Below are 24,000 nucleotides of genomic sequence, written 5' to 3' on the forward strand. Positions count from 1 at the left end.
AATGCTTAGAAACTGCTCCGTGCCTGTGGTTGGTTTTACTCCCATGTTTTAGTTTCACTCAGTCAAAACAGGGTTTCCTAGTCACACAGGCTTGACTTAATTGCATAAGAAAAATAATAACTCACAAAGACCTATTCAGCAGCAATAACTTCACTGTGGCAGTGAATGCAGACAATGTGCGAGTATTTAGGCACATCATATATCACTGTCAAAGCAGAGGCTGCTCAGTGTAGAGATTTGCAGGAAGTACGGAGATAGAGACAGTCCCGTGGGACTCCTGCTAGCTGGCTGCTGCCGGGCTGCTGGAACTCAACCCTCCTTGGCTCACATACGCCACACGGCACTGGTCCCAGACATGAGTTGAATTCATTTAGGAAGCTCCTCTCCAAAATTAGGGCAAACCAAAGTGAATTCTTGAGGGAATTGTATGATATTGATGTTTCAGAAGATCTGATGATGGTGGTGATGATCAGAATTTTTGATGAAAGGATATTTTTTAAGTGCATGTCAACGTTTCCATGACAGTTGACCTAATGAGGAAATCTACAACACAGTCATGTTTGTCATTGTCCCCCTGTAGAGGGATTTCTTTGTGTGGGAAATAAGTTCACCCTTTCATCCGGTGTGCCATGCTAATAGTGGGGGGAACAGGAGGGTGGGTGGGGGGTGTACTCTCAAGGGCGGTGACCTAGGATACCTGTGAGGACAGTGCTTGGGCCTGGGCTGGCAAGAGGTTGGGATATGATTGGGGGCTTTACCCTGTGCCTGAATGGATCTCTACTTGCAAAGCTGCTGGGGGATAAACCATGTTCAGCAAGTTTTGTGTTCTCCCTCTTTTATTGTGGACTTCATTTTTTTTGCATGAACCGTTCACTTACAACCGCTCTCCCACCAAGCAGAGCAGAGTAGAAAAACTGAGGACAGAGCACAGTGCATCTATTCATGCTGGGTCTCTTTATTGAAAGGGTTTATGAGCATCCTGCTCACTCTCTTTTCTCTTCACTTTAGATGACACTGTGAGTGTGTTCCTCGTCTTCCCGGCGCTCTCACACTGTGCAACATATATCGACGGGCTTAAGAGTTGTCAGAAATTACATCCGAGGGAGGAGGGCCCGATAAAATCCGCGATGCGGAGAACGCGGACGGAATCACGGGAATACCGACTTTAAAACGGAGTTCAAAAATATTAAAACATGTATTGAACCAAGTTGGAAATCTACTAAATGCATTAATTCAGTAATTTGCAACAGATTATCATAAGACATGAACAAAATTCATCAGTGATTCTTATTTTCCTTCAGCTTTCTACAGCGGCAGTGTGGGAATGCCTCTGTCTGTGTGTGCATGTTTGTCTACCACTTTGTGTAGCCGTTAGCAATCATGCTAATAATGTTAACTGTCTTCTGGTACGCACTGAATTATAGGGTATCTACACCCAATGATACAAATTTCTTAGATTTTTCCCAGACCTCAAAAGTGGTCTCCTGATGTGGTTTAAGCATTGTCGTGGACTTATAACACACGATGTTGTTGTCTTTTTATTAAAAACGTGTGATTTTGAGAGAGGAATCCCTGCCAAAAAAACAGGGGGAACATTTTTTATTTTGGGGAAAAAATAAAACCGATTGTATTGAGCCCTAAAGAAGGAGAGAGAGGGAGAGAGAAGCAGAAAGACTGCAGGCCCCTTCAGAGGTGTGTGTGTCACAAGCCCAGACAGGGCTCCCTGTGAATTAGGAGGCTTGGCAACGAGCTGGGAACCATGAGGACACGTCAACATTTGGCCATTCTGCTGTGACCTAATATGACTCCAGCACCGTTCGGCTGCAGAAGTAGGACAGGAATATCGCTCTCACCCAGTCTTATCTCAACAGGCAATATTGCACATGAGAATTTCCTTTTCCTTCAGCCCTGATGGTTGCCACATAACTGCACTCCGAGGCGGTGTGATGTTTATTGATAAACATTGTCAAGGTTGTTGGAAGCTGTAGAGGAGGCTGTCTAATGGAACACGTATGGAAAAAAGAATACATTCTCAATACTGTAACCTGGCTAAGTAAAGGTTGAATGTGATGACATCAATGAACCGATGGTGAAGTACAGCAAACGGTTTCATTTGAGCTGTTCTGAGAACACTCAGTCTACAGGAAATAGAATACATATTTAACGTTTCAGTGGGAAAATATTGAAACAAAGCATTTAGCTTCCTCACTTCCTCAGAGAAATGGTGTGCGTTTTTTCCCAGTCATATTTTAAGTTAGCATATTATGAAATGATGATTCTGAACATGTGTTACTGAAAGGATGCTTCTCCAACCCCCCCCCCCCCCACGACCACGCTGTTTCAATATCACTGGGAGATTCCAGTTACAAAATGATACTTGAGACTAGGGAACAAGCAGGTCAATTGAAGACTCAATAAAAGCGAACCTCATTACCAGAGTGGGATTCAGCCACAGTGAGGCTCAGTGGGTTGATCTTCAAGGAGCAGTCAGCCCACATCTCACTGAGTGGCAGCACAAGGCCTGATGGCTCCAGCACAGCTCTCAGGGCAGGGTTTTCTTCCTCAAAACACTTATGGAGGAGGAAGGGAGCTTAAAGAACAGGCTTTGTTCAAGGCTCAGAGCGGTGCCCTGTTGTGGCACGACAGGGATTAGGGAGATTAGCCCGCTAGTATGTTATGTAATTGAATGTAACTGTTAGGGAGAGAGGCGCTAGGGACATCACTGTCAGGATTTACTGCTGCTTGAGAAATCACCCAGCAACAGAGCGAGGGAGAGACACAGAGAGAGAAAGACTGAGATGGAGAGAGATGGAGAGAAAGAGACAGAGATAGGGGATTGCTGTTGGCCCGTCATGATCAGGTCACTCAGTTATTTTACCTAGAATGGCGCCGCAGATGTAAAGCTCTTCCAATTTGGGTCAGAGTTAGTTTAATCTGGAAAACTTTTAGCGGAAAGTCAACAGACATTTATCCATTGCCAAGCTGGTCCTAATTATATTTGGTTTTTAAGCTGATCCTTCTGTTGTGCCCTCTGAGATATAGAACCATGTTTATCTATTCAATCAATTTCTATGAATAGACACAAATTGTCGTTTCTTTTAATCAGCCACGTAAGCCTCCAGCATTTCTCTATTTGAATCATTCAATGACCAGTATGGAAAACAACAACGTACTTTTATGCAGTGGTGGAAAAAGTGCCCAGTTGTCATAGTTGAGTAAAAGTAAAGATATGTTAATAGAAAATGACTTAAGTGAAAGTCACCCAGTCAAATACTACTTGAGTAAAAATCTAAAAGTACTTGGTTTTAAATATACTTAGGTATCAAAAGTAAAAGTATAAATCATTTAACATTCCTTATATTAAGCAAACCAGATGGCACCATTAAATGTTTTTGTTTTTCAAGAATAGCCAGGGGCACACTGCAACAGTCAGACATCATTTACAAAAGAGGCATTCGTGTTTAGTGAGTCTGCCAGATCAGAGGCAGTAGGGATGACCAGGGATGTTCTCTTGATAAGTGTGTGAATTGGATCATTTTCCTGTCCTGTTAAGCATTCAAAATGTAACGAGTACTTTTGGATGTCAGGGAAAATAGTAAAGTAATGTACAGATACCCCAAAAAACGACATAAGTAGTACTTAAACTATTTTTACCTAAGTACTTTAAACCACTGCTTTTATGTGCTTTAATCAACTAGAAAAGCACAGTAATACTATTGCAATTCTCTATTTCCCTCTATTTATGTAATGCCTTGAGGCTTTTGGCCAGAACATCCTGGCTGTTAAGAGGGACAAAGAGGTCAGGGCAACTTAGGACAACTGTATTTATGATCATAGGAAATCTAACTGGTTGTTCAAGACATCGATCCACGTATGCAAGTTCTCATATGTTTACTGAATATTACAGCACCTTAACAGAGTTGCTACAGACATACTTTTAAAGAGGCTAAACATTTTGTGAACGGTTGTGCTTCTGGCACCAAACAGCTTATCCGTCCATGACATTTTTCTCATTAGAGATGTTAGTAGAGTAAAATATGTTTGTATGTGTCCCGTGTGGCTCAGTTGGTAGAGCATGGCGCTTGTGATGCCAGGGTTGTGGGTGCGATTCCCATTGGGGACCAGTATGAAAAAAGTATGAACATGTATGAAGTCACTGCTGCAAGTTGCTCTGGTTAAGAGCGTCTGCTAAATGACTCAAATGTTAAACACCTTATACCTGCCCCTCAACCAGATTGACAGCGCAGAGGCTGCAAGTGTTGCTAGCACTCATGGAAGAGAACTACGTTCTCTTGACGGCAACTCATTTTGTTAGAGCTTCAATAAAACTCTCACAGTTGCTTTTAAAAACCATATGACTTAACCCATCTTGATAAAGAAAGCTTCAGACTGGGACGGATAACTGTCAGCCAGTCTTGAAATTCACTTCTGACTTTAAATTATTGAAAGGCTCCATAGCCTCCTCTTTTTGACTGATCAATTATTCATCCCATTTGAAATTAGATTTAATTTGATTTGGGTCTCTCGCTCTCTCTCGGATCTGCGGTTCCCCTGACATAGAGGAGTGGCAAAAAAGACATAGAGAGAGAAGGAAGACCTAGTTATTTTTCCCTGGATTCTCCAGGATTAGAACTGTGCTGTCACAGTAGAGAGCTGAACCCAAATTCAATTAATGTGATTAAAGAGGTGGAGAGGACAGGGGTGGAGAGGAGACGGACCAGTCAACCGCAGGCCAGGAAGGCTACTGAAACCCCCTAGCTCCTCAGGCATAATCAGCCTCGGTCCCTTTTTCCCCCCTCATTCTAATCATAAATCACCTTACATAGTATCAAATATGATTTCTTTATGACACTACAATAAATGAACATCTTCTGTAGAAACTGGAAGACCTGTCACCTGTGCGTCTGTGGTCTGCACTTCACCACAGTCAGTTTATTTCCCTGTCTTGTGTGGGTTATTCTCCGTCGAGCTGGGAGGAGGACCGTTCTGGGCTTAGTGTTGTCTGAGCCTGCATTGGCACGCTCATTACACAGGCGGGTTTTAAATAGCTGTTGTCTGCTTTCCCAAATAGTTTTGTTGTGTTTAGCAGCGTTATAAACATCCATTATTAATCCAGCTGTGAGTAGTTTATCACAGGGTTCCCTGTGGTGCGCTTTATGCCATTTCGCAGATGCCTCTCCAAGACTCCATGTTCTACTTTTCATGCACAGTGTACCGTAATTGGGACATCAATATGTTAGTATGTATAGTCATGTTCCGTTGTATTTGCCTGAAGTCTAGGGGGCCTGTGTTCTATCTAGTGCATACGGTACTTTCACTGTACAATGACTTAATGATTGTGTACATGGTGCGCCTTCACATGTAAAAACCTAAACATGATGACTCAGACTGTGAGTGTAGCCTAAAAAGGAATGGTCTAGTTTACAAAATGGCATTGTTTCTCTCTCACAGAGGCGGACATGCTTTGAAATGGGGCAGTTTTCAAAAGGACGTCAGAATTCCATGAAAACATTTTGTAATCTGTCTCCACTTAAGTAAAGACTATTGTAATGTAGAAACAGCTGGAATGGAAATAGTTTTCAGAGACTGTCCTTTTTATGTATGCCAGCAGCATACCACCCTGCATACCACTGCTGGCTTGCTTCTGAAACTAAGCAGGGTTGGTCCTGGTCAGTTCCTGGATGGGAGACCAGATGCTGCTGGAAATGGTGTTGGAGGGCCAGTTGGAGGCACTCTTTCCTCTGGTCTACAAAAATATCCCAATACCCCAGGGCAGTGATTGGGGATACTGCCCTGTGTAGGGTGCTGTCTTTCGGATGGGATGTTAAATGGGTGTCCTGACTCCCTGAGGTCATTAAAGAGCCCATGGCACTTATCGTAAGAGTAGTGTTGTTAACCCCGGTGTCCTGCCTAAATTCCCAATCTGGCCCTCAAACCATCACGGTCACCTAATAATCCCCAGTTTACAATTGGCTCATTCATCCCCCTCCTCTCCCCTGTAACTATTCCCCAGGCTGTTGCTGCAAATGAGAATGTGTTCTCAGTCAATTTACCTGGTAAAATAACGGATAAATAAATGTATTGGAATGAGATGACAGTCAAATGATCTTACCAGATCCATGCTATCAACATGATTGAAAACTATAAGCCATATAGCTACTACAACAGGTCACACCAGTAGTCTGTGCTTAACTAAAAACTCTAGCTAATAAGAATAGTATTCTGAAGATACCAGATTAGATAAAGTTTTCAAATGAAGTAAAACAAGCAGTTTTTACACTAGGCTACACTACATGACCAAATGTGGACAACTGCTTGTCGAACATCTCGTTCCAATATCATGGACATCAATATGGAGTTGGTCCCCCCTTTTCTGCTATAAAAGCCTCCACTCCTCTGGGAAGGCTTTCCACTAGATGTTGGAACATTGCTGTGGGGACTTGCTTCCATTCAGCCACAAGAGCATTAGTGAGGTCAGGCACTGATGTTGGGCGATTAGGCCTGGCTCGCAGTCGGTGTTCCAATTTATCCCAAAGCTGTTTGATAGGATTGAGGTCAGGGCTCTGTGCAGAACAGTCAAGTTCTTCCACACCGATCTTGACAAACCATTTCTGTATGGGCCTCGCTTTGTGCACGGGGGCATTGTCATGCTGAAACAGGAAAGGACCTTCCCCAAACTGTTGCCACAAAGTTGGAAGCACATAATTGTCTAGAATCTCATTGTATGCTGTAGGGTTAAGATTTCCCTTCACTGGAACTAAGGGGCCTAGACCGAGCCATGAAAAACAGCCCCAGACCATTATTCCTCCTCCTCCACCAAACTTTACAGTTGGCACTATGCATTGGGGCAGGTAGCATTCTCCTGGTATCCGCCAAACCCAGATTCGTCCTTTGGACAGCCAGATGGTGAAGCGTGAATTATCACTCCAGAGAACGTGTTTCTACTGCTCCAGAGCCCAATGGAGGTGAGCTTTACACCACTCCAGCCGACTCTTGGCATTGCGTATGGTGATCTTAGGCTTATGTGTGGCTGTTCGGCCATGGAAACCCATTTCATGAAGCTTCCCAACAAACAGTTATTGTGCTGACGTTGCTTCCAGAGTTAGTTTGGAACTCGGTGAGTTTTGCAAACGAGGACAGACCATTTTTACACGCTACGCACTTCAGCACTCGGAGGTCCCGTTCTGTGAGCTTGTGTGGCCTACCACTTCAGCGGCTGAGCCTTTGTTGCCCCTAGATGTTTCCATTTCACAATAACAGCACTTACATTTGACTGACGCAGCTCTAGCAGAGCAAAGATGACTTGTTGGAAAGATGGCATCCTAAGACGGTGCCACGTTGAAAGTCACAGAGCTTTTCAGTAAGACCATTCGACTGCCAATGTTTGTCTACGGAGATTGCATGTCGATTTTATACACCTGTCAGTAACGGAAGTAACCTTATCCACCAATTTGAAGGGGTGGCCACATACTTTTGTGTATATATTGTATCTAAAGGTGTGTTTTTCCTGAGCACACTGTACATGTATCTGTGTGAGTACAGTATGTGTTGTATCAACCCTATCTCTGGGTCACTGGAGCTAATGGGGTCTGCTGCTGTCATGTTCACGTGTGGAGGCATGACGTGTCCACATGCCTGCAGTCACAGTGTCTGCTCTACATGGGCCCCCTCTGATAGTTATCGATGGGCCGTGGCGCATTGGAATTTTCAGTCTTGCCACCGGCTGTTATATGAAGTCGGTTACAATGGTTTTTTTAGCTAGGCCTTTTTTGTGTGTCTGTAGGTTCACTGGGTATGTGGTTTCTGATATCTACTGCAAGGGAAAGACCAGGAAAACATCTGAATCAAGTGCCAATAAAACCCATTTTATATGTGTCCAACTGTAACAAACTGGAACTATGAAGGGAAATGATCCAACAGCACCACTAGAAAGTTCTGTCATGATGTCATGCATATGGTTTTATATTATTACTGAGTGAAAAACAGCATCTGTGACTCAAGCCGCTCAATGGCTCCTTTAGGGTGCATTTGATCCCAGTAACCGGTTGGTTAGTCCGATGCGAGTTTCGATGGATGTCGTGCGACGCTTTTGGTGGCATCATCCTCTACGTCAGCAAAACAAAGCCATCCCGGTCCTCTCCAAATACTACTGCTGCACCATCGAGAGCATCCTGACCTGGTGCGGGAATGGGACCACGACCGTGAAGATGGCCCAATACATCACTTGGACTGTGTCCCCACCCATCCGGGGCATCTATTTGAAACGGTGCCTGAGGAAGGCCCGCAGCATCATCAAAGACCCATGGATGAGGTCTGATACCAACTGGCTCAGAGACAGTTTCTATTTACAAGCCATCAGACTGCTGAACACTTGAACTGGACTGACCACCTGCACTGATTCTCCACACCTTAGCGCACACACACACACACACACACACACACACACACAGAGATATACACACAGATATACACTAATCCAAACACACACACCACAAACATTCATGCTACAAGCACATTACAACTAAATACTGCACAATTTAAACACTTGCCCACCAATTCCCAAAAACACGTGTAAATGTTGGACTATAAATGGTGCCTTCCTGTATTATACTAATGCTAAAATGTTTTCTATTCTACTGAGCCATTTCCTTTATGTTCATATTCTTATATTTTATTATTTCTTATTGTTGTTGCGTTGTCGCAAAGGAACCTGCAAGTAAGCATTTAGTTGGATGGTGTACTGTATACCATGTGTATCCCGTACATACCACTAATAAAACTTGAAAGTTATTCATGTCAGCCGTGTCATAATGTGGAGTGGCCCCTGGCGATGCTCTCTCAATGTCAGTGTGCATGGCCTCAAATCGTTTTAGTCCCGAGGTCATGCCCTGTCTGACCTGGCCATTGAGTTGGGGCTGAAGCAGAGCTTAGTGTGGAGGTCAGGGTCTCTCAGGCCTGGGACTGTAGAGTCAATAGGAGGCTATGGGAGTCTATGAGAACGCATATATTCTCAAGGTCAAGGGGGCTTGGGCATTTTGATCCTATAAATCGAAGGCCCATTGTTTTGTGCTTAACAAGGTCAGAGCTCAAACTTTTTGCTCTGCTGTGAGATTCAGCAATGCATGACTGAGGACACCTGACCAATCATGCTGTTCTGAGCCATGTGGCGACACAAAATCATTAATCTATGATCCAATTTAATGAACAACAAATAGATCATTGATCATATATTGTCTTTGTAGTAATAGTTTGTAGTATATATAGTCTACTCTGTAGCCTAGACAACGAACCAAGATAAACACACTGTCTGTCAGCGAGAGAGAGAGAGAGAGCTGAGAGAGAGAGAGACAGAGAGCTGAGAGAGAGAGACAGAGAGCTGAGAGAGAGAGACAGAGAGCTGAGAGAGAGAGAGCTGAGAGAGAGAGACAGAGAGCTGAGAGAGAGAGACAGAGAGCTGAGAGAGAGTCAGGAAAGAGAGAGAGGGAGAGAAGGAGCTGGGAAAGAGAGAGAGGGAGCTGGGAAAGAGAGAGGGAGAGCTGGGAAAGAGAGAGGGAGCTGGGAAAGAGAGAGAGGGAGCTAGGAAAGAGAGAGAAGGAGCTGGGAAAGAGAGAGAGGGAGCTGGGAAAGAGAGAGAAGGAGCTGGGAAAGAGAGAGGGAGCTGGGAAAGAGAGAGAAGGAGCTGGGAGAGAGAGAGTGAGAGGGAGAAAGAGAGCTGGGGAGAGGGAAAGCAGAACGTGTTGAAACACTATTGATTTTGAGACGTGACTCCCCTGTGTCATTTTTTGTTATGCTGCACCAATCAATGTAGCTAATGTATGACTGCCTGTCTTTGTTTCAAAGAGCCCTACTAGCACACCTGTGATCAGAACCGGGCTGGCAGGGTTCTCAGTTTCAATGTCAGGCTGAAGCATTTGTCTTGTTCCCACGCTGGCGGCCTAACAACTTAACCGTGGTGGTGGTCTCAGCTGAAGTCTGCAGTGTCGGCGCCTCAACCTGCTCGCAGAACATTACTTTCAGTCTTCAGTCAGTCTGTCAGCATGGGTGCAAACCAGGGAATTCCTACCCTGCTCACCTCTCTCTCTTTCTCAGTATGAGCAAGCCAGGGGAGGGTTGGAGAGGACAGATTAAAAGTAAGTTCTTTGAAGTGAGACACGGACTGAAAAAAAAATGTCATATTGCATTTACAGGAAAGGAAGCTTATCAGGGGTTTCACCTTGAATCGGCTGAGTATTTGCATTCTGAGTTCATCATTCTGGCACTGACGGAGGAGGAGAGATATGTCTGCATCGTCGCTTTAAACTGTGTCATTATGAATCTAGATTTGTTCTTTTTGAATCTTTCGTCATGACATGGGTTGCTCCAGTCATCCATGGATCTGAAACTTATCTATGGTTAAATCCGGAAACTATCATTTCGAAAAAACAAAACGTTTATTCTTTCAGTGAAATACGGAACCGTTCCGTATTTTATCGAACGGGTGGCATTCCTAAGTCTAAATATTGCTGTTACATTGCACATAATTATGTAAAATTCTGGCAAATTAATTACGGTCTTTGTTAGGAAGAAATAGTCTTCACACAGTTCGCACTGCTTGCACAGAATGCAAGAGAAGTGACACAATTTCCATAGTTAATATTGCCTGCTAACATACATTTATTTTAACTAAATATGCAGGTTTAAAAAAATATACTTGTGTATTGATTTTAAGAAAGGCATTGATGTTTATGGTTAGGTACATTGGTGCAACGACTGCATTTACACAAATGCGCTTGTTAAATCATCCCCCGTTTGGCAAAGTAGTCTGTAATTCGATGATAAATTAACAGGCACCGCATTGATTATTTGCAATGCAGGACAAGCTAGTTAAACTAGTAATATCATCAACCATGTGTAGTTAACTAGTGATTATGTTAAGATTGATTGTTTTTTATAAGATAAGTTTAATGCTAGCTAGCAACTTACCTTGGCTCATTAATGCACTCGCGTAACAGGTGGTCAGCCTGCCATGCAGTTTCCTCGTGGAGAGCAATGTAATCGGCGTCCAAAAATGCTGATTACCGATTGTTATGAAAACTTGAAATCGTCCCTAATTAATCGGCCATGCCGATTAATCGGTCAACCTCTAGTCTGGGTAGCCTTTAGATTAGCTGTTCAGGAGTCTTATGGCTTGGGGGTAGAAGCTGTTAAGCCTTTTGGACCTAGACTTGACGCTCAGGAACCGCTTATCGTGCGGTAGCAGAGAGAACAGTCTGTGACTAGGGTGGCTGGAGTCTTTGACCATTTTTAGGGCCTTCCTCTGACACTGCCTGGTAAAAAGATCCTGGATGTCAGGAAGCTTGGCCCCAGTGATGTACTGGGCCGTACTCACTACCCTCTGTAGCACCTTGCGGTCGGAGGCTGAGCGGTTGCCATACCAGGCAGTGATGCAACCAGTCAGGATGCTCTCGACGGTGCAGCTGTAGAACTTTTTAAGGATATTTTCAGTCTCCTGAGGGGGAATAGGCTTTGTCGTGCCCTCTTCCTGTCTGTCTTGGTGTGTTTGGACCATGATAGTTTGTTAGTGATGTGGACACCAAGGAACTTGAAGCTCTCAACCTGCACCACTACAGCCCCGTCGATGAGAATGGGGGCGTGCTCGGTCCTCCTTTTCCTGTTGCTGTGATTTCTTGAACGGTTCAGGAATCTTGTTATTTCTTGCAATTAGAAAACCTACCCCCATCACTCCCACGCTCCTAAATGATGCTTTTTTAACATTGAAAGGACTTTCTTTGATGTTGAGGCAAGACGACATTATCAGTTACTCTCCCAGGATGTCTGTTACTGAACAGTCCTTTGCCAAGCCTAGAGAGCCAGACTCCCACATGTTCAACCATCCTATATACACAGAGACATGCATGGTCATTACTTGCAGTCTCTTTTCCCACGTTAGGGGCTCTCTTGGGATGTGTTGAAGGCACACAGATGCCCCCTGTGGCTCCGTTATCTGTGACATAAGGCCGCCTCAAAGCAGCTGAGACGCACAACTGCTTGTGCTGCTTGAACCCAAAGCAGAGGCAGGAAATAGATCCATCAACATAAAGCAACTTATTGTTAATGGCGTGCAGTGGAGTTAATTGTTTATTTGCCACTTTTTTACAATTAATAGCAGAGAATGATGCACCCTCACTACTCACACTGAGACTGATGTTGTTTTCTCATTCAGCTTCAGACTTCAGTCTTTTCTAAGAAGACGAAGTGCCATGGACAATGGCCCTTTGTATCAATCCCCTGTAGGAGAGAATGAACATTAACTGTTGGGTGATCTGTTCATCAACACTAATAAACAACATTGAAGAGGAAATTGCAGATGGGTTTTTCCCAGTATTGAACTGTGTCGTGTTAAGATGTGAATGTGGCGAAACTCGTACCGACACATCACAAAACACAGTTTGTTAAATCGTCATTTCAAAGGTCAGGGGGTTTCCTTTCAGTTGACGTAGCACCTCCATAGTTGTCAGACCCTCACAAAGTTGAAGCCTCCACGAGGGAGATCGACTGAGCCGGCACAAGGAGCTAACCTAAATATTGCAGTGAGTCTTCCCGCTGTAGCTTGCTGCCTCTGTTTGAGTGTCCCCCCGCCTCACTATTGTCATTGTGCTTGGCTGAGGGCTGACTCAGCAATTGTGCAGCGACGAGGCAGGATGACTCACTGCTGGAAGTCAACTACATATCCCCTTTGACCCACTTAACATGCACAGCCCTGCCTTCCAAGGCCCTGCTGGAAACACGCCAACACACTTTCCCTAACTAGCTCTGTTATTAGTCAGTAATGGAGCCAACCGTTATTGACATTCAGAATCACACAGGCACATTCCTGTAATAGAGAAGTGTGAGAGTGGTGCAATCTTGGGGTTATTATTGTTGGTTTGTTCTTGAGGGGAACGATATCGTTTAACATCATAATAAGGAAGGCCTCTGAAACTAGTGGAATTGAGTTTATGGTCTGGAGGAGACAGACATTGCAGACACTTTCATGAATGGTCAGTGTCTAGCCAGTCACACCCTCGTCGCTTTCTTTCTAAATCTGGTTCCCTTCTCTGCAGTATTGTGCCTCTTTGTAGGTGGAGTTGGCCGGAAGTGTGGTTGGAAGGCCTTTTTGGTACTAGCAGAGAGCATTTTTCAGATTGTTGGCAATCAGCTGTTTTAGTATTCTACTACCATTCACATTGAAATGAGAGAGAGAAAGGGGGAGGGGATGGGCAGAGAGAGGGAAGGAGAGAGATTTTGTTCAATTTGAATCCAGAGCCTCTGGTGATTGGTGCAGCTACAGTTCAGGATGGTGTGGGGAGGGAGGGATTATTGTCATGAAAGATTAGAAAAGCATAAATTCAGAGCTTAATAACTTCTCCATCGCACTTGCCTGGATAAAGAGAAAATGAAGGAAAAAAATCTCTTTAGTTTAAGTTGATGTCATAATACCGTACCTACAATATTCACAATGCAAAATAGAATAAGGCTATACCAACCTTCCTGATGGCAGAGTTGATAGATTCTGTAGAAGTCATTTGGAAGTTCCACCGCTTAGATGTATTTCAATAACTGTAAGAACAATTTTTCTCCTCTCTGTGTATGCTTGGGTCGGGGCACCTGCATCTGACAACAACTCCACTGTTCTCTCATCCGCTAGAAAGACCAACCCCCAAACCCCTCCCAATTCCTCTCTCCTTGAATAAAGATTGGCAAATAAAATAAGAAATAAATGAATTACATTTTCTGTTTAAGACAAAATAAAGAATGGGATCCGAGCAACGAGCAGGAATAAAAGCACATCTCCCTGGGCTCTGCAACAAAATTATCAAATTACTGCATAAATACAGCTGTTAAGGCCATGTCTTTCCTCTGTGTCTTTCCTCTCTGTGTGCAGGGCCCTAGACTAAAGTTATTTCTGGCCACTCTGACTCCAGTAGCCACCAGTATATCCCTTTAAAACAATATGGCCTAAAACCCATGTCTCAATTTTTTTCTAACTTATGGCCGATTGACAATGTATATCTTGATTTAAAAAAATAATGTTTTCTCTAAATAAACATTGTACAATTAAAGGTCAAATACCCTGGATTTAAAACAGCCAGCAATAATATAATTGTGTAATTAAACCTGTGCGGAATATAGGCCTTCCACAACCATAAGACTCACTAATAATGTAATGTAAATTATACCTAGGCTGAATATATGCCTTCCACCATCCCAACCGTGAAGCACGGGGGTGGCAGCATCATGTTGTGGGGGTGCTTTGCTGCAGGAGGGACTGGTGCACTTCACAAAATACATGGCATCATGAGGAAGGAAAATTATGTAGATATATTGAAGCAACATCTATAGACATCAGTCAGGTTAAAGCTTGGTCCCAAATGGATCTTCCAAATGGACAATGACCCCAAGCATACTTCCAAAGTTGTGGCAAAATGGCTTAAGGACCACAAAGTCACAGTATTGGAGTGGCCATCACAAAGCCCTGACCTCAATCCTATATAACATTTCTGGGCAGAACTGAAAAAGCTTGTGCGAGCAAGGAGACCTACAAACCTGACTCAGTTACACCAGCTCTGTCAGGAGGAATGGGCCGAAATTCACCCAACTTAATGTGGGAAGCTTGTGGAAGGCTACCCGAAACGCTTGACCCAAGTTAAACAATTTAAAGGCAATGCTACCAAATACTAATTGAGTGTATGTAAACCTCTGACCCACTGGGAATGTGATGAAAGAAATAAGAGCTGAAATAAATAATTCTCTCTACTATTATTCTGACATTTCACATTCTTAAAATAAAGTGGTGTTCCTAACTGACCTAAGACAGGGAATATTTACTAGGATTAAATGTCAGGAATTGTGAAAAACTGAGTTTAAATGTATGTGGCTAAGGTGTATTTAAACTTCTGACTTCAACTGTAAGTATTCAGACCCTTTGCTATAAGACTCTAAATTGAGCTCTGGTGCATCCTGTTTCCATTGATCATCCTTGAGATGTTTCTACAACTTGATTGGAGTCCACCTGTAAATTCAATTGATTGGACATGATTTGGAAAGGCACACACCTGTCTATATAAGGTCCCACAGTTGACAGTGCATGTGAGAGAAAGAACCAAGGCATAAGTTTGTTAGAATTGTCCGTAGAGCGCCGAGACAGGATTGTGTCGAGACACAGATCAAGGGAAGGGTACCAAAACATTTCTGCAGCATTGAAGGTACCCAAGAACACAGTGGCCTCCATCATTCTTAAATGGAAGAAGTTTGGAACCACCAAGACTCTTCCTGGATCTGGCCGCCTGGCCAAACTGAGCAATCGTGGAGAAGGGCCTTGGTCAGGGAGGTGACCAAGAACCCGATGGTCACTCTGACAGAGCTCCAGCGTTCTTCTGTGGAGGTGGTAGAACCTTACAGAAGAACAGCCATCTCTGCAACACTCCAACAATCAGGCCTTTATGGTAGTAGCCAGACGGATGCCACTCCTCAGTAAAAGTCACATGACAGGCCGCTTGGAGTTTGCCAAAAGGCACCTAAAGAACTCTCAGACCATGAGACACAAGATTCTCTGGTCTGACGAAACCAAGATTGTACTCTTTGGCCTGAGTGCCAAGCGTCATGTCTTGAGGAAACCTGGCAGCGTCCCTACGGTAAAGCATGATGGTGGAAGCATCATGCTGTGGGGATGTTTTTCAGCGGCAGGGACTGGGAGACTAGTCAGAATCGAGGCAAAGATAAATAGAGCAAAGTACAGAGAGATCCTTGATGAAAACCTGCTCCAGAGCACTCAGGACATCAGACTGGGGTGAAGGTTTACCTTCCAACAGGACAATGACCCTAAGCACACAGCCAAGACATTGCAGGAGTGGCTTCGGGACATGTCTCTGAATGTCCTTGAGTGGCCCAGCCAGAGTCTGGATTTGAACCCGATCTAACATCTCTGTAGAGACCTGAAAATTGCTGTGCAGCGACTCTCCCAATCCAACCTGACAGAGCTTGAGAGGATCTGCAGAGAGGAACAGGTGAAACTCACCAAATAAAGTTATGCCAAGCTTGTAACATCATATCCAAGAAGACTCAAGGCTGTAATCACTGCCAAAGGTATTTCAACAATGTTCTGAGTAAAGGGTCTGAATACTTATGTGAATGTGATATTTACATTTTTTATGTACATTTGCAAACATTTCAAAAAATCTGTTTTTGCTTTGTCATTACAATGTATTGTGTATAGATTGATGAGGGGGATAAAACACTTTAATCAATTTTAGAAGAAGGCTGTAACGTAACAAAACGTGGAAAAAGTCAAAGGGTCTGAATACTTTCAGAATACATTATTTTGATCAAATAATGTTTCACTCTTTATGCAATGCGAACTGCAGAGAACACCGGAAGAAGAACGATCAATTAATTATCACAGTTAATTATTATAATATTTGTTGGTGTGTCAATTTAATCGCATAAGGGATGGGTTGCCAACTGGCGATTTGACACAAAAATAAAATGTAATTCATTCATACAGAATAATACGAAATTCTCTGAAACCAGGTTGAATTGTCGTACCCCATCATAACTCCAAATATTAGCTTGTTTTCTCCAATGTTTGTAAACAAAGCGTAAACAACAACTGTATATCCTAAAAACATGGTTAAAACTATCATTTTGATATCGTGGTTAGTCAGTCCTTGCATCCATAGCATAGTCTATGGATTTGATAGTGGTTGAGTGCTGGCATCAATATAATTATGTTTCTTTGTGGTTGCATTTCTCAAGCCCCATCCCTCAGCTTTTTACTGAAACTGTGGCGGGGAGGTCACTTTGTTGATGTTTTAATCAAGGATTTCCCCTTTAAACACCTTTTAAAAGAGTAATAGTGTTATAATATGGTGCGATCCTGTAGTGAGTGAGTTACTTTTGCTCCATTAATATCAAGCAAACTTCAGAAGTCGAGAACAAAATTCTCATTATTGCAAACAAAAATAATGGTATTGAAAGCAAAACATAAACCCAAAAGTATTGATTGCAAAACGAAATATTACAAGGAAATCGTTGGATGCCAAATGTTTTTTTTTCAGTGAAATAAATATTATGTTACATTGGCCTTTGTTTTGGATGTCTTTTCTTGCAGTTGCAAGTTTTGTCAGGTTCATTCCAGCGACGTACCACCCTGCTTCCCACTGCAGGGTTGGTCCTGGTCTGTCCCTGGATGGAAGACCAGATGTAGCTGGACGTGGTAAAAAATAAACATGGGAAAAATAATTGTCACGTGAAAAGTGAAACTTCACATGTCTGAAAACCTTGTGTCTGGTTCTTGGGGGGGGGGGGGGGGGATATATATATATAATAGACATACAATAAAATATATAATAGACATTGTAAAAAAATATAATAGACATAAAATAAAGTGACGTTCACGTGGAATTTTTCGGAAGTGATTTGTTCACACGTGTCCGAAAACCAAGTGTTTTTTTTTGTAAGGGATACCATTGAGTGGCCGGACTGAGCTAGGTGCACAGAGCGGATCTCTCAGCAGGCCTCTGCGCTGAGCTGCCATCAGACCCAGGCTCTGATCAAAGATCTGCAGTCTGTTTGCAATAGGGAACTCATTCATCACTTCTGTTTATCAATAACATTCTCATCGTCAGAGTGTAAACAGATCTGAAGTCGAGGCAACCCTTTGATTTTGATTGTAGGAAAAGCAGAGCATTCCATTGGAGTAGGTCCAGGCCTAATATGGAAAGGCAAGAGGAGAGCGAGGGCCTGCTTCTCAACTCCTTCCCTCTGCGCAGCTTTTTCATCCTCGTGTTACTGTAGTAAACACGCCATAAGGCAGCACTTGTTTTGCAGCTAGGTTAATGGGTACATTTAAATGAAGGCGTCTGTTTGGTCTCAGACCTCTATTCACCTGTGTATTGGGGTGGGATTGGGCTGAAGAGACGCTGGAGCACAGGTGAAAGAGGGACAGGTTTGTGTGGCTAGAGACTACCATTAGGGGCCTGTAAAAGTCTGGTTTGCACAGATGGAGGCTAGCTAGGGGGTATGTGGATGAAAAGAGCTAAGAAAACATAAGAACATCATGAAAGTGGAGGCAGGGATAAGTGGAAAAGAGCGACCTACCCTAAAGATCAGAAATGCACCCCTTGAACTCCAGTTAACATGTTTGGAGTTCACTCTAAGCATCATGGAAATATTTCAAAAATATGAACTAACCGCCGTGAAATCCTAATTAGTGTTTACTTTTGCCCCAGGAGTGGTTGGTGAAGATTCCAGCTCAATGTGCTTAATGAGAGCAACTCTACATGGGCCAGGGAGGGAAACATCCATGGTTACGAGTCTTGTATGGCTGGGCCAGACTGTTAAATAACCCCCCAATTGAGATGTATAGCACACATTGAAAATGGATTTGGCCTCGGCCTCCAACTATTACAATATCTTCAGGCTTCCTGCCGTAAACGTTTTGTGGTGTTATCATTTGGCTAAAACACATGATTTACGAATGCCTGAAATGGAAGCTAACTTCTCTTCATTTTGACAGGAGAGATGCAGCTCTACTTTAAATGTTCAGTTCAAAACCCAAACGTTATGTCGATGTTATATAGATGTACTGAGAGATTGTTGTACCCGTGGCAGTGTTGAATTGCCTTCTCTTTTTGGAAAATCATAAAGCCCTCATCAGATTGTCTGTCTTGTTTCCAGGCCTCTGGTTTCTATCAGGAGAGTTTCTCTTTGTTAGCTTTGGAACGTTTACACCGTAACTCTATCACTTCTCCATGATCCCTCTTCCGCCCCTGATTGTAGATGTGTGTATGTGTGCTGTGCATTCAACAAGCCAAGACAAGGGACTCTGAACCCCGGAATTACAGCTGACTGTTTTCTTTGAACCCTGTTCAGATATAAAGTTGACATAAGCGGACATGAAAACACAATTTGCCCTGCTGTTACTGTTTAGAATAGAAGGTATAAGTCTGGCTTCCTCTTCTCAGTGGAGTCACTGCTGGTTTTTACAACTGTCCCGAATCGGAATACAATGAAGCCAGACTGAATAAACCTTGAATGAAGGATGTCACCACAGATGTTTTATTGCGATTAAAGTTTTTTTTTAAAAGCATAAAACTTATCATACAGAAACCTTATCATACAGAAACCACTCAAGGACATGATGCATATTTTATTTCATAAAAACAGCAGTGTTACTTTTCAAGAACAAAGGAAAGAATACACTGGCCATCCCAGATGAAATGAAACATCAGTGTGGGAGGGATGGGTTTTTAAAAGATTTATCTGAACCCGATGTCGTCTGCTTGGAGCAGGCAGCCATGGTTGAGACAGCTGGAAGCATTTAAAATGTTGTGCTGCTGAGAGTAGTACTGCAGACTGTTTATTGCATGAGATCTGCAGAGTGCCACAGTCATGTCCAATTACACTCCCTGGGCCGGCTTCTAGGGCCTGTACTGGCTCTCTGAAGCACCTTCACACACTGCTCCAACCTCTGTGTGTGGACACCAAGCAGCCCATAGAGACTCCATCAATCAACATATTAACCCTTTGAGGAAAGAGATTCTAGAATGTTCTATTCGGAATTGTACAGTTTTATGAAAGAGATGATGATCACTGGATAGTTGATATTGTGACATTTGTATTCCACAAAGGGTGGAACCTCTTAGACCCGAGGACAAACATACTAAGCCAAAAGGGCAGCAGGGCGAATGGCTTGTACCAATTTGACCACTATACTCGCAATACAGCTTTAACTCTGCTTGTATGTGCAAGTTTCATTGAATTATATTTGGATGGATGGTCTCTTTGCACGCAGTCACTCAAAAGTCATTGGCCTCCATGTGCGAGTACAAACACATACATATGCATGCATTTATAGCCTATTATGTGCTCACAAACAACTATGTGCTCACAAACAAATACATTGTTTGGCTCAACCTGCATAAGTACAAACACATACACGCAGGCACCGTGCCTATATTTACTACCATATATGCATATTAAACAGTAGCAGTCAGAAGTTTAGACACTCATTCCAGGTTTTTTCTTTATTTTGACTATTTCCTACATTGAAGAATAGTAGTGAAGACATCACAACTACGATATAACATGGAATCATGTAGTAACCAAAAAAGTGTTAAACCAAATAAAATATATTTATAATTTCAACTCTGAACAGTTGATGTTGAGATGTGTCTGTTACTTGAACTCTGTGAAGCATTTATTTGGCCTGCAATTTCTGAGGCTGGTAACTCTAATGAACGTATCCTCTGCAGCAGAGGTAACTCTGGGTCTTCCTTTCCTGTGGGGGTCCTCATGAGAGCCAGCTTCATCATTGCTCTTGATGGTTTATGCGACTGCACTTGAAGAAACGTTCAAAGTTCTTGAAATTTTCCCGGATTGACTGATCTACTTTGAAGAATCTAAAATCTTAAAGAGATTTTGATTTGTTTAAAAAAATGTTTTGGTTACTACATGATTCCATATGTGTTAGTTAATAGTTTTGATGTCTTCACTATTATTCTACAATGTAGAAAATAGTCAAAATTAAGAAAAACCCTGGAATTACTAGGTGTGGGCAAGCTGGTGTATATGGTCTTTTTGCTCTGTGGAAATATGGAAGTAATTAGAGATACCAAGAGGACATTGCTGAACGGTTGTGTTCTAAACAGCAAAGCAACTGGCTTGTGATGTGCCCCAAAGGCACGCAGATGTATATTTTGGTTGTTGAAAATCGGACCACAAAGAAGGAAAACAATCAACAAAGCATAATTGAATAAATGATTACTGTTGGTGGTGGTGTTTTACAGAGCATGGAGACAAAGAACAACTATGGTTAAACTTGTATTTTATTTACGGTCATTTGTTCCATACACACATACTATAGATGCTGTTAACGGTTACGGTTCATACAGCGTGGTCTTTTCTGGTACTGTAGTACTGACCCCTTCTTCCCTTGTCTCTTTCTCCAGGATGAGTTTCATCCGTTCATTGAGGCCCTACTGCCGCATGTGCGTGCCTTCGCCTACACCTGGTTCAACCTGCAGGCGCGCAAACGCAAGTACTTCAAGAAGCACGAGAAGAGGATGACCAAGGAGGAAGAGCGTGCAGTGAAGGACGAGCTGCTGGGAGAGAAGCCCGAGGTCAAGCAGAAGTGGGCGTCGCGGCTGCTGGCCAAACTCCGCAAGGACATCCGGCCCGAGTGCCGCGAGGACTTTGTGCTGTCTATCACAGGGAAGAAGACCCCCTGCTGCGTCCTCTCTAACCCTGACCAGAAGGGCAAGATGAGGAGGATCGACTGCCTGCGTCAGGCCGACAAGGTGTGGAGGCTGGACCTGGTCATGGTCATCTTGTTCAAGGGCATCCCGCTGGAGAGCACGGACGGAGAGCGCCTGGTCAAGGCTGGGCCATGCAACAACCCCATCCTCTGTGTCCAGCCACACCACATCAGCGTCTCGGTCAAGGAGCTGGACCTCTACCTGGCCTACTTCGTACAGGAGAGAGGTACGTGCACTGCACTCACAAACACACACACACACACGCATTCTCCCTCTTTATAGTCTTTATCAGAAGTCAGTCAACTGTTGACCATTTAGAATATATATTTCCTCCCCGTACAGTAATGGCAAATAATGATTAGAATTATGACGCCTATGTGTTTTACTAGGAACAGACTATAGGTAGGAAGTATCCTTAAGTGTCAGTGACATGTCAGTGCTGTAGGAGGAAGTCTACATAGATACTGTGTCATAGTGAAGACTCAGTGGATGTTCAGCCCTGTCCAGGGGTGGTGTTGTAAACGCACACATCCTGCAGCAGCACACCTAGCACCGTGCTCTGGGACCTTTTAAACATCTGTTCTACTCTGTCACAGCACTGTGCTGTAGAAGTTGGTTTATTTTGAAGGAGAGAGACTGACCGTTACCGGGAGAGAGAGAGAGAAAGAAAAAGTCCTGACAGTGTAAATCATTTTAAATGAGCATGGGTTTCGAACATCAGCCTCAGAGATGTGTTAAAATGTACAGTGTTGAATAAAAAAGGGTGTAGCCTGGTAGTTAGCGGGGAAAGCTGGGCGCCAGCTGATGCACAGGCAGGCGGGCTGTCTCTCAGGGCTGGTGCCAGCAGACATCAGCCAGGACCACTCTGCATAGCCACTGCTACTTGGCTCATCCTCTGATGGGGCAGCTCTTCCCTGGCCCCTGCTGTGGGTCCCAATCAGCCTGCCAGGCCACCCCACATAACCCACAACCATTAGGATACACACACAATGGGCCTGTGTGCCCACTATTAGGCGAATAGGCTGTTCTATTAGGCGTCTTTAGTGGCAGGGAGGAGCACAGTCTGTCATCAAATAAAATGATAATAAAAACGGAATAATCTGCGACTATAAGCCTCTGTTACAATGAAAACAGCTTTAAAATATTATGGGAACAATTTGGCGTCCGTATGCAGTTAAAATAATAGTTTTGCTGTTTTAAATACTGAACGCTGGGAATTAGCACTGCAGATGAAGTCCTCAGCCCCTCCGTGTGTGAGTTGACCCTAGCAGACAGACAGGGTCGTGTGTGTGTGTGTGTGTGTGTGTGTGTGTGTGTGTGTGTTTGTGTGTGTGTGTGTGTGTGTGTGTGTGTGTGTGTCAGGATGATGGAGAGCGAGTGTGAGGGGGTGATGTGTGCGTATATATGTGTGTGTGTGGCATGGCCAAAATTGTGGTGTATATATTTTAAATGCATTTCCTGCAATTCTACACAGTTTGACATTACTTTTAATGCTTTTCTTGAAAAATTACGTGAAAACCGCTAACTTCCTGCATTTCAACACATTTTGCCATGGGGCACAGAGAACAATTTCCAGTTTTATACTGCTATTCTACACATTTTGCCATGAGGCTGAGAGAAAATTTTGCAGTTTTAAAGTAACTGTCCAGATAATATTCTGTTAACTCATACCTAAATAATGTTGTTGACTCATCCTATACTCATATTTGTGGCCAAAGCATAAATTGAAGAAAAACCCCCCACTTGTATCTCAAACAGACCGTTTAACAAATGCTTGCTATTTCCTCATAGAGGATGATGTCACCTTCCTGAGGAGAATGAGCTGGCCATGCAGTCTACTCGCATGAATATTTTTAATGACCAGTATACACCCACACTATTCTGTTGTTGCCGTACGCCTACACCATTCCAACACAGAAAAGCTTATTTTTAACATACATAATAACATTTTTTTTTGGAAGGAAAACTATTTCACTCATATTGTAATACATTTCATATAAATCTGGAAACACTGGACAGTTACTTTAAAGGTTGACTTGGCAAAAACACAAATAACGCCTTTAAACTGTATAGCTGATCAATGTACTGTACCATCATACCAGGTCATTAAAATAAATACAAATTGATGAATAAGATATTTGGCTACAGAAGTCCCATTTCTTACTTATTTCTACAGCAGGGATCATCAACTAGATTCAGCTGCGGCCCGATGGTCATGACTAGAGGTCGACCGATTAATCGTAATGGCCGATTAATTAGGGACGATTAATTAGGGCCGATTAATTAGGGCCGATTTCAAGTTTTCATAACAATCGGAAATCGGTATTTTTGGGCGCCGATTTTTATTTTATTTTAATATTTTATACCTTTAACTAGGCAAGTCAGTCAAGAACACGTTCTTATTTTCAATAGCTATTTAACACTAGCTATTTAACGTGCGCTAATAGCGTTTCAAACGTCACTCGCTCTGAGCCTTCTAGTAGTTGTTCCCCTTGCTCTGCATGGTTAACGCTGCTTCGATGGTGGCTGTTGTCGTTGTGTTGCTGGTTCGAGCCCAGGGAGGAGCGAGGAGAGGGACGGAAGCTATACTGTTACACTGGCAATACTAAAGTGCCTATAAGAACATCCAATAGTCAAAGGTTAATGAAATACAAATGGTATAGAGGGAAATAGTCCTATAATTCCTATAATAACTATAACCTAAAACTTCTTACCTGGGAATATT

General features: G+C 43.1%; 1 protein-coding gene across 16 annotated transcripts in view; it reads left to right on the plus strand.

Annotated features, from left to right (window-relative positions):
• LOC110524384 (nuclear factor 1 C-type) overlaps positions 1-24,000 on the plus strand; it is a 123,087-nt gene that overhangs the window by 11,020 nt on the left and 88,067 nt on the right. For all 16 annotated transcript variants that reach the window (XM_090235649.1, XM_090235652.1, XM_090235653.1 and 13 more), the window contains exon 2: positions 20,970-21,501. In XM_090235649.1, the coding sequence (XP_090091775.1) occupies positions 20,970-21,501 (532 nt within the window). The remainder of the gene's footprint in view (positions 1-20,969; positions 21,502-24,000) is intronic.

This window comes from Oncorhynchus mykiss, chromosome 5 (genome assembly GCF_057628025.1).
Source record: "Oncorhynchus mykiss isolate SJ-2025 chromosome 5, ASM5762802v1, whole genome shotgun sequence".
NCBI classification, from domain to species: domain Eukaryota; kingdom Metazoa; phylum Chordata; class Actinopteri; order Salmoniformes; family Salmonidae; genus Oncorhynchus; species Oncorhynchus mykiss.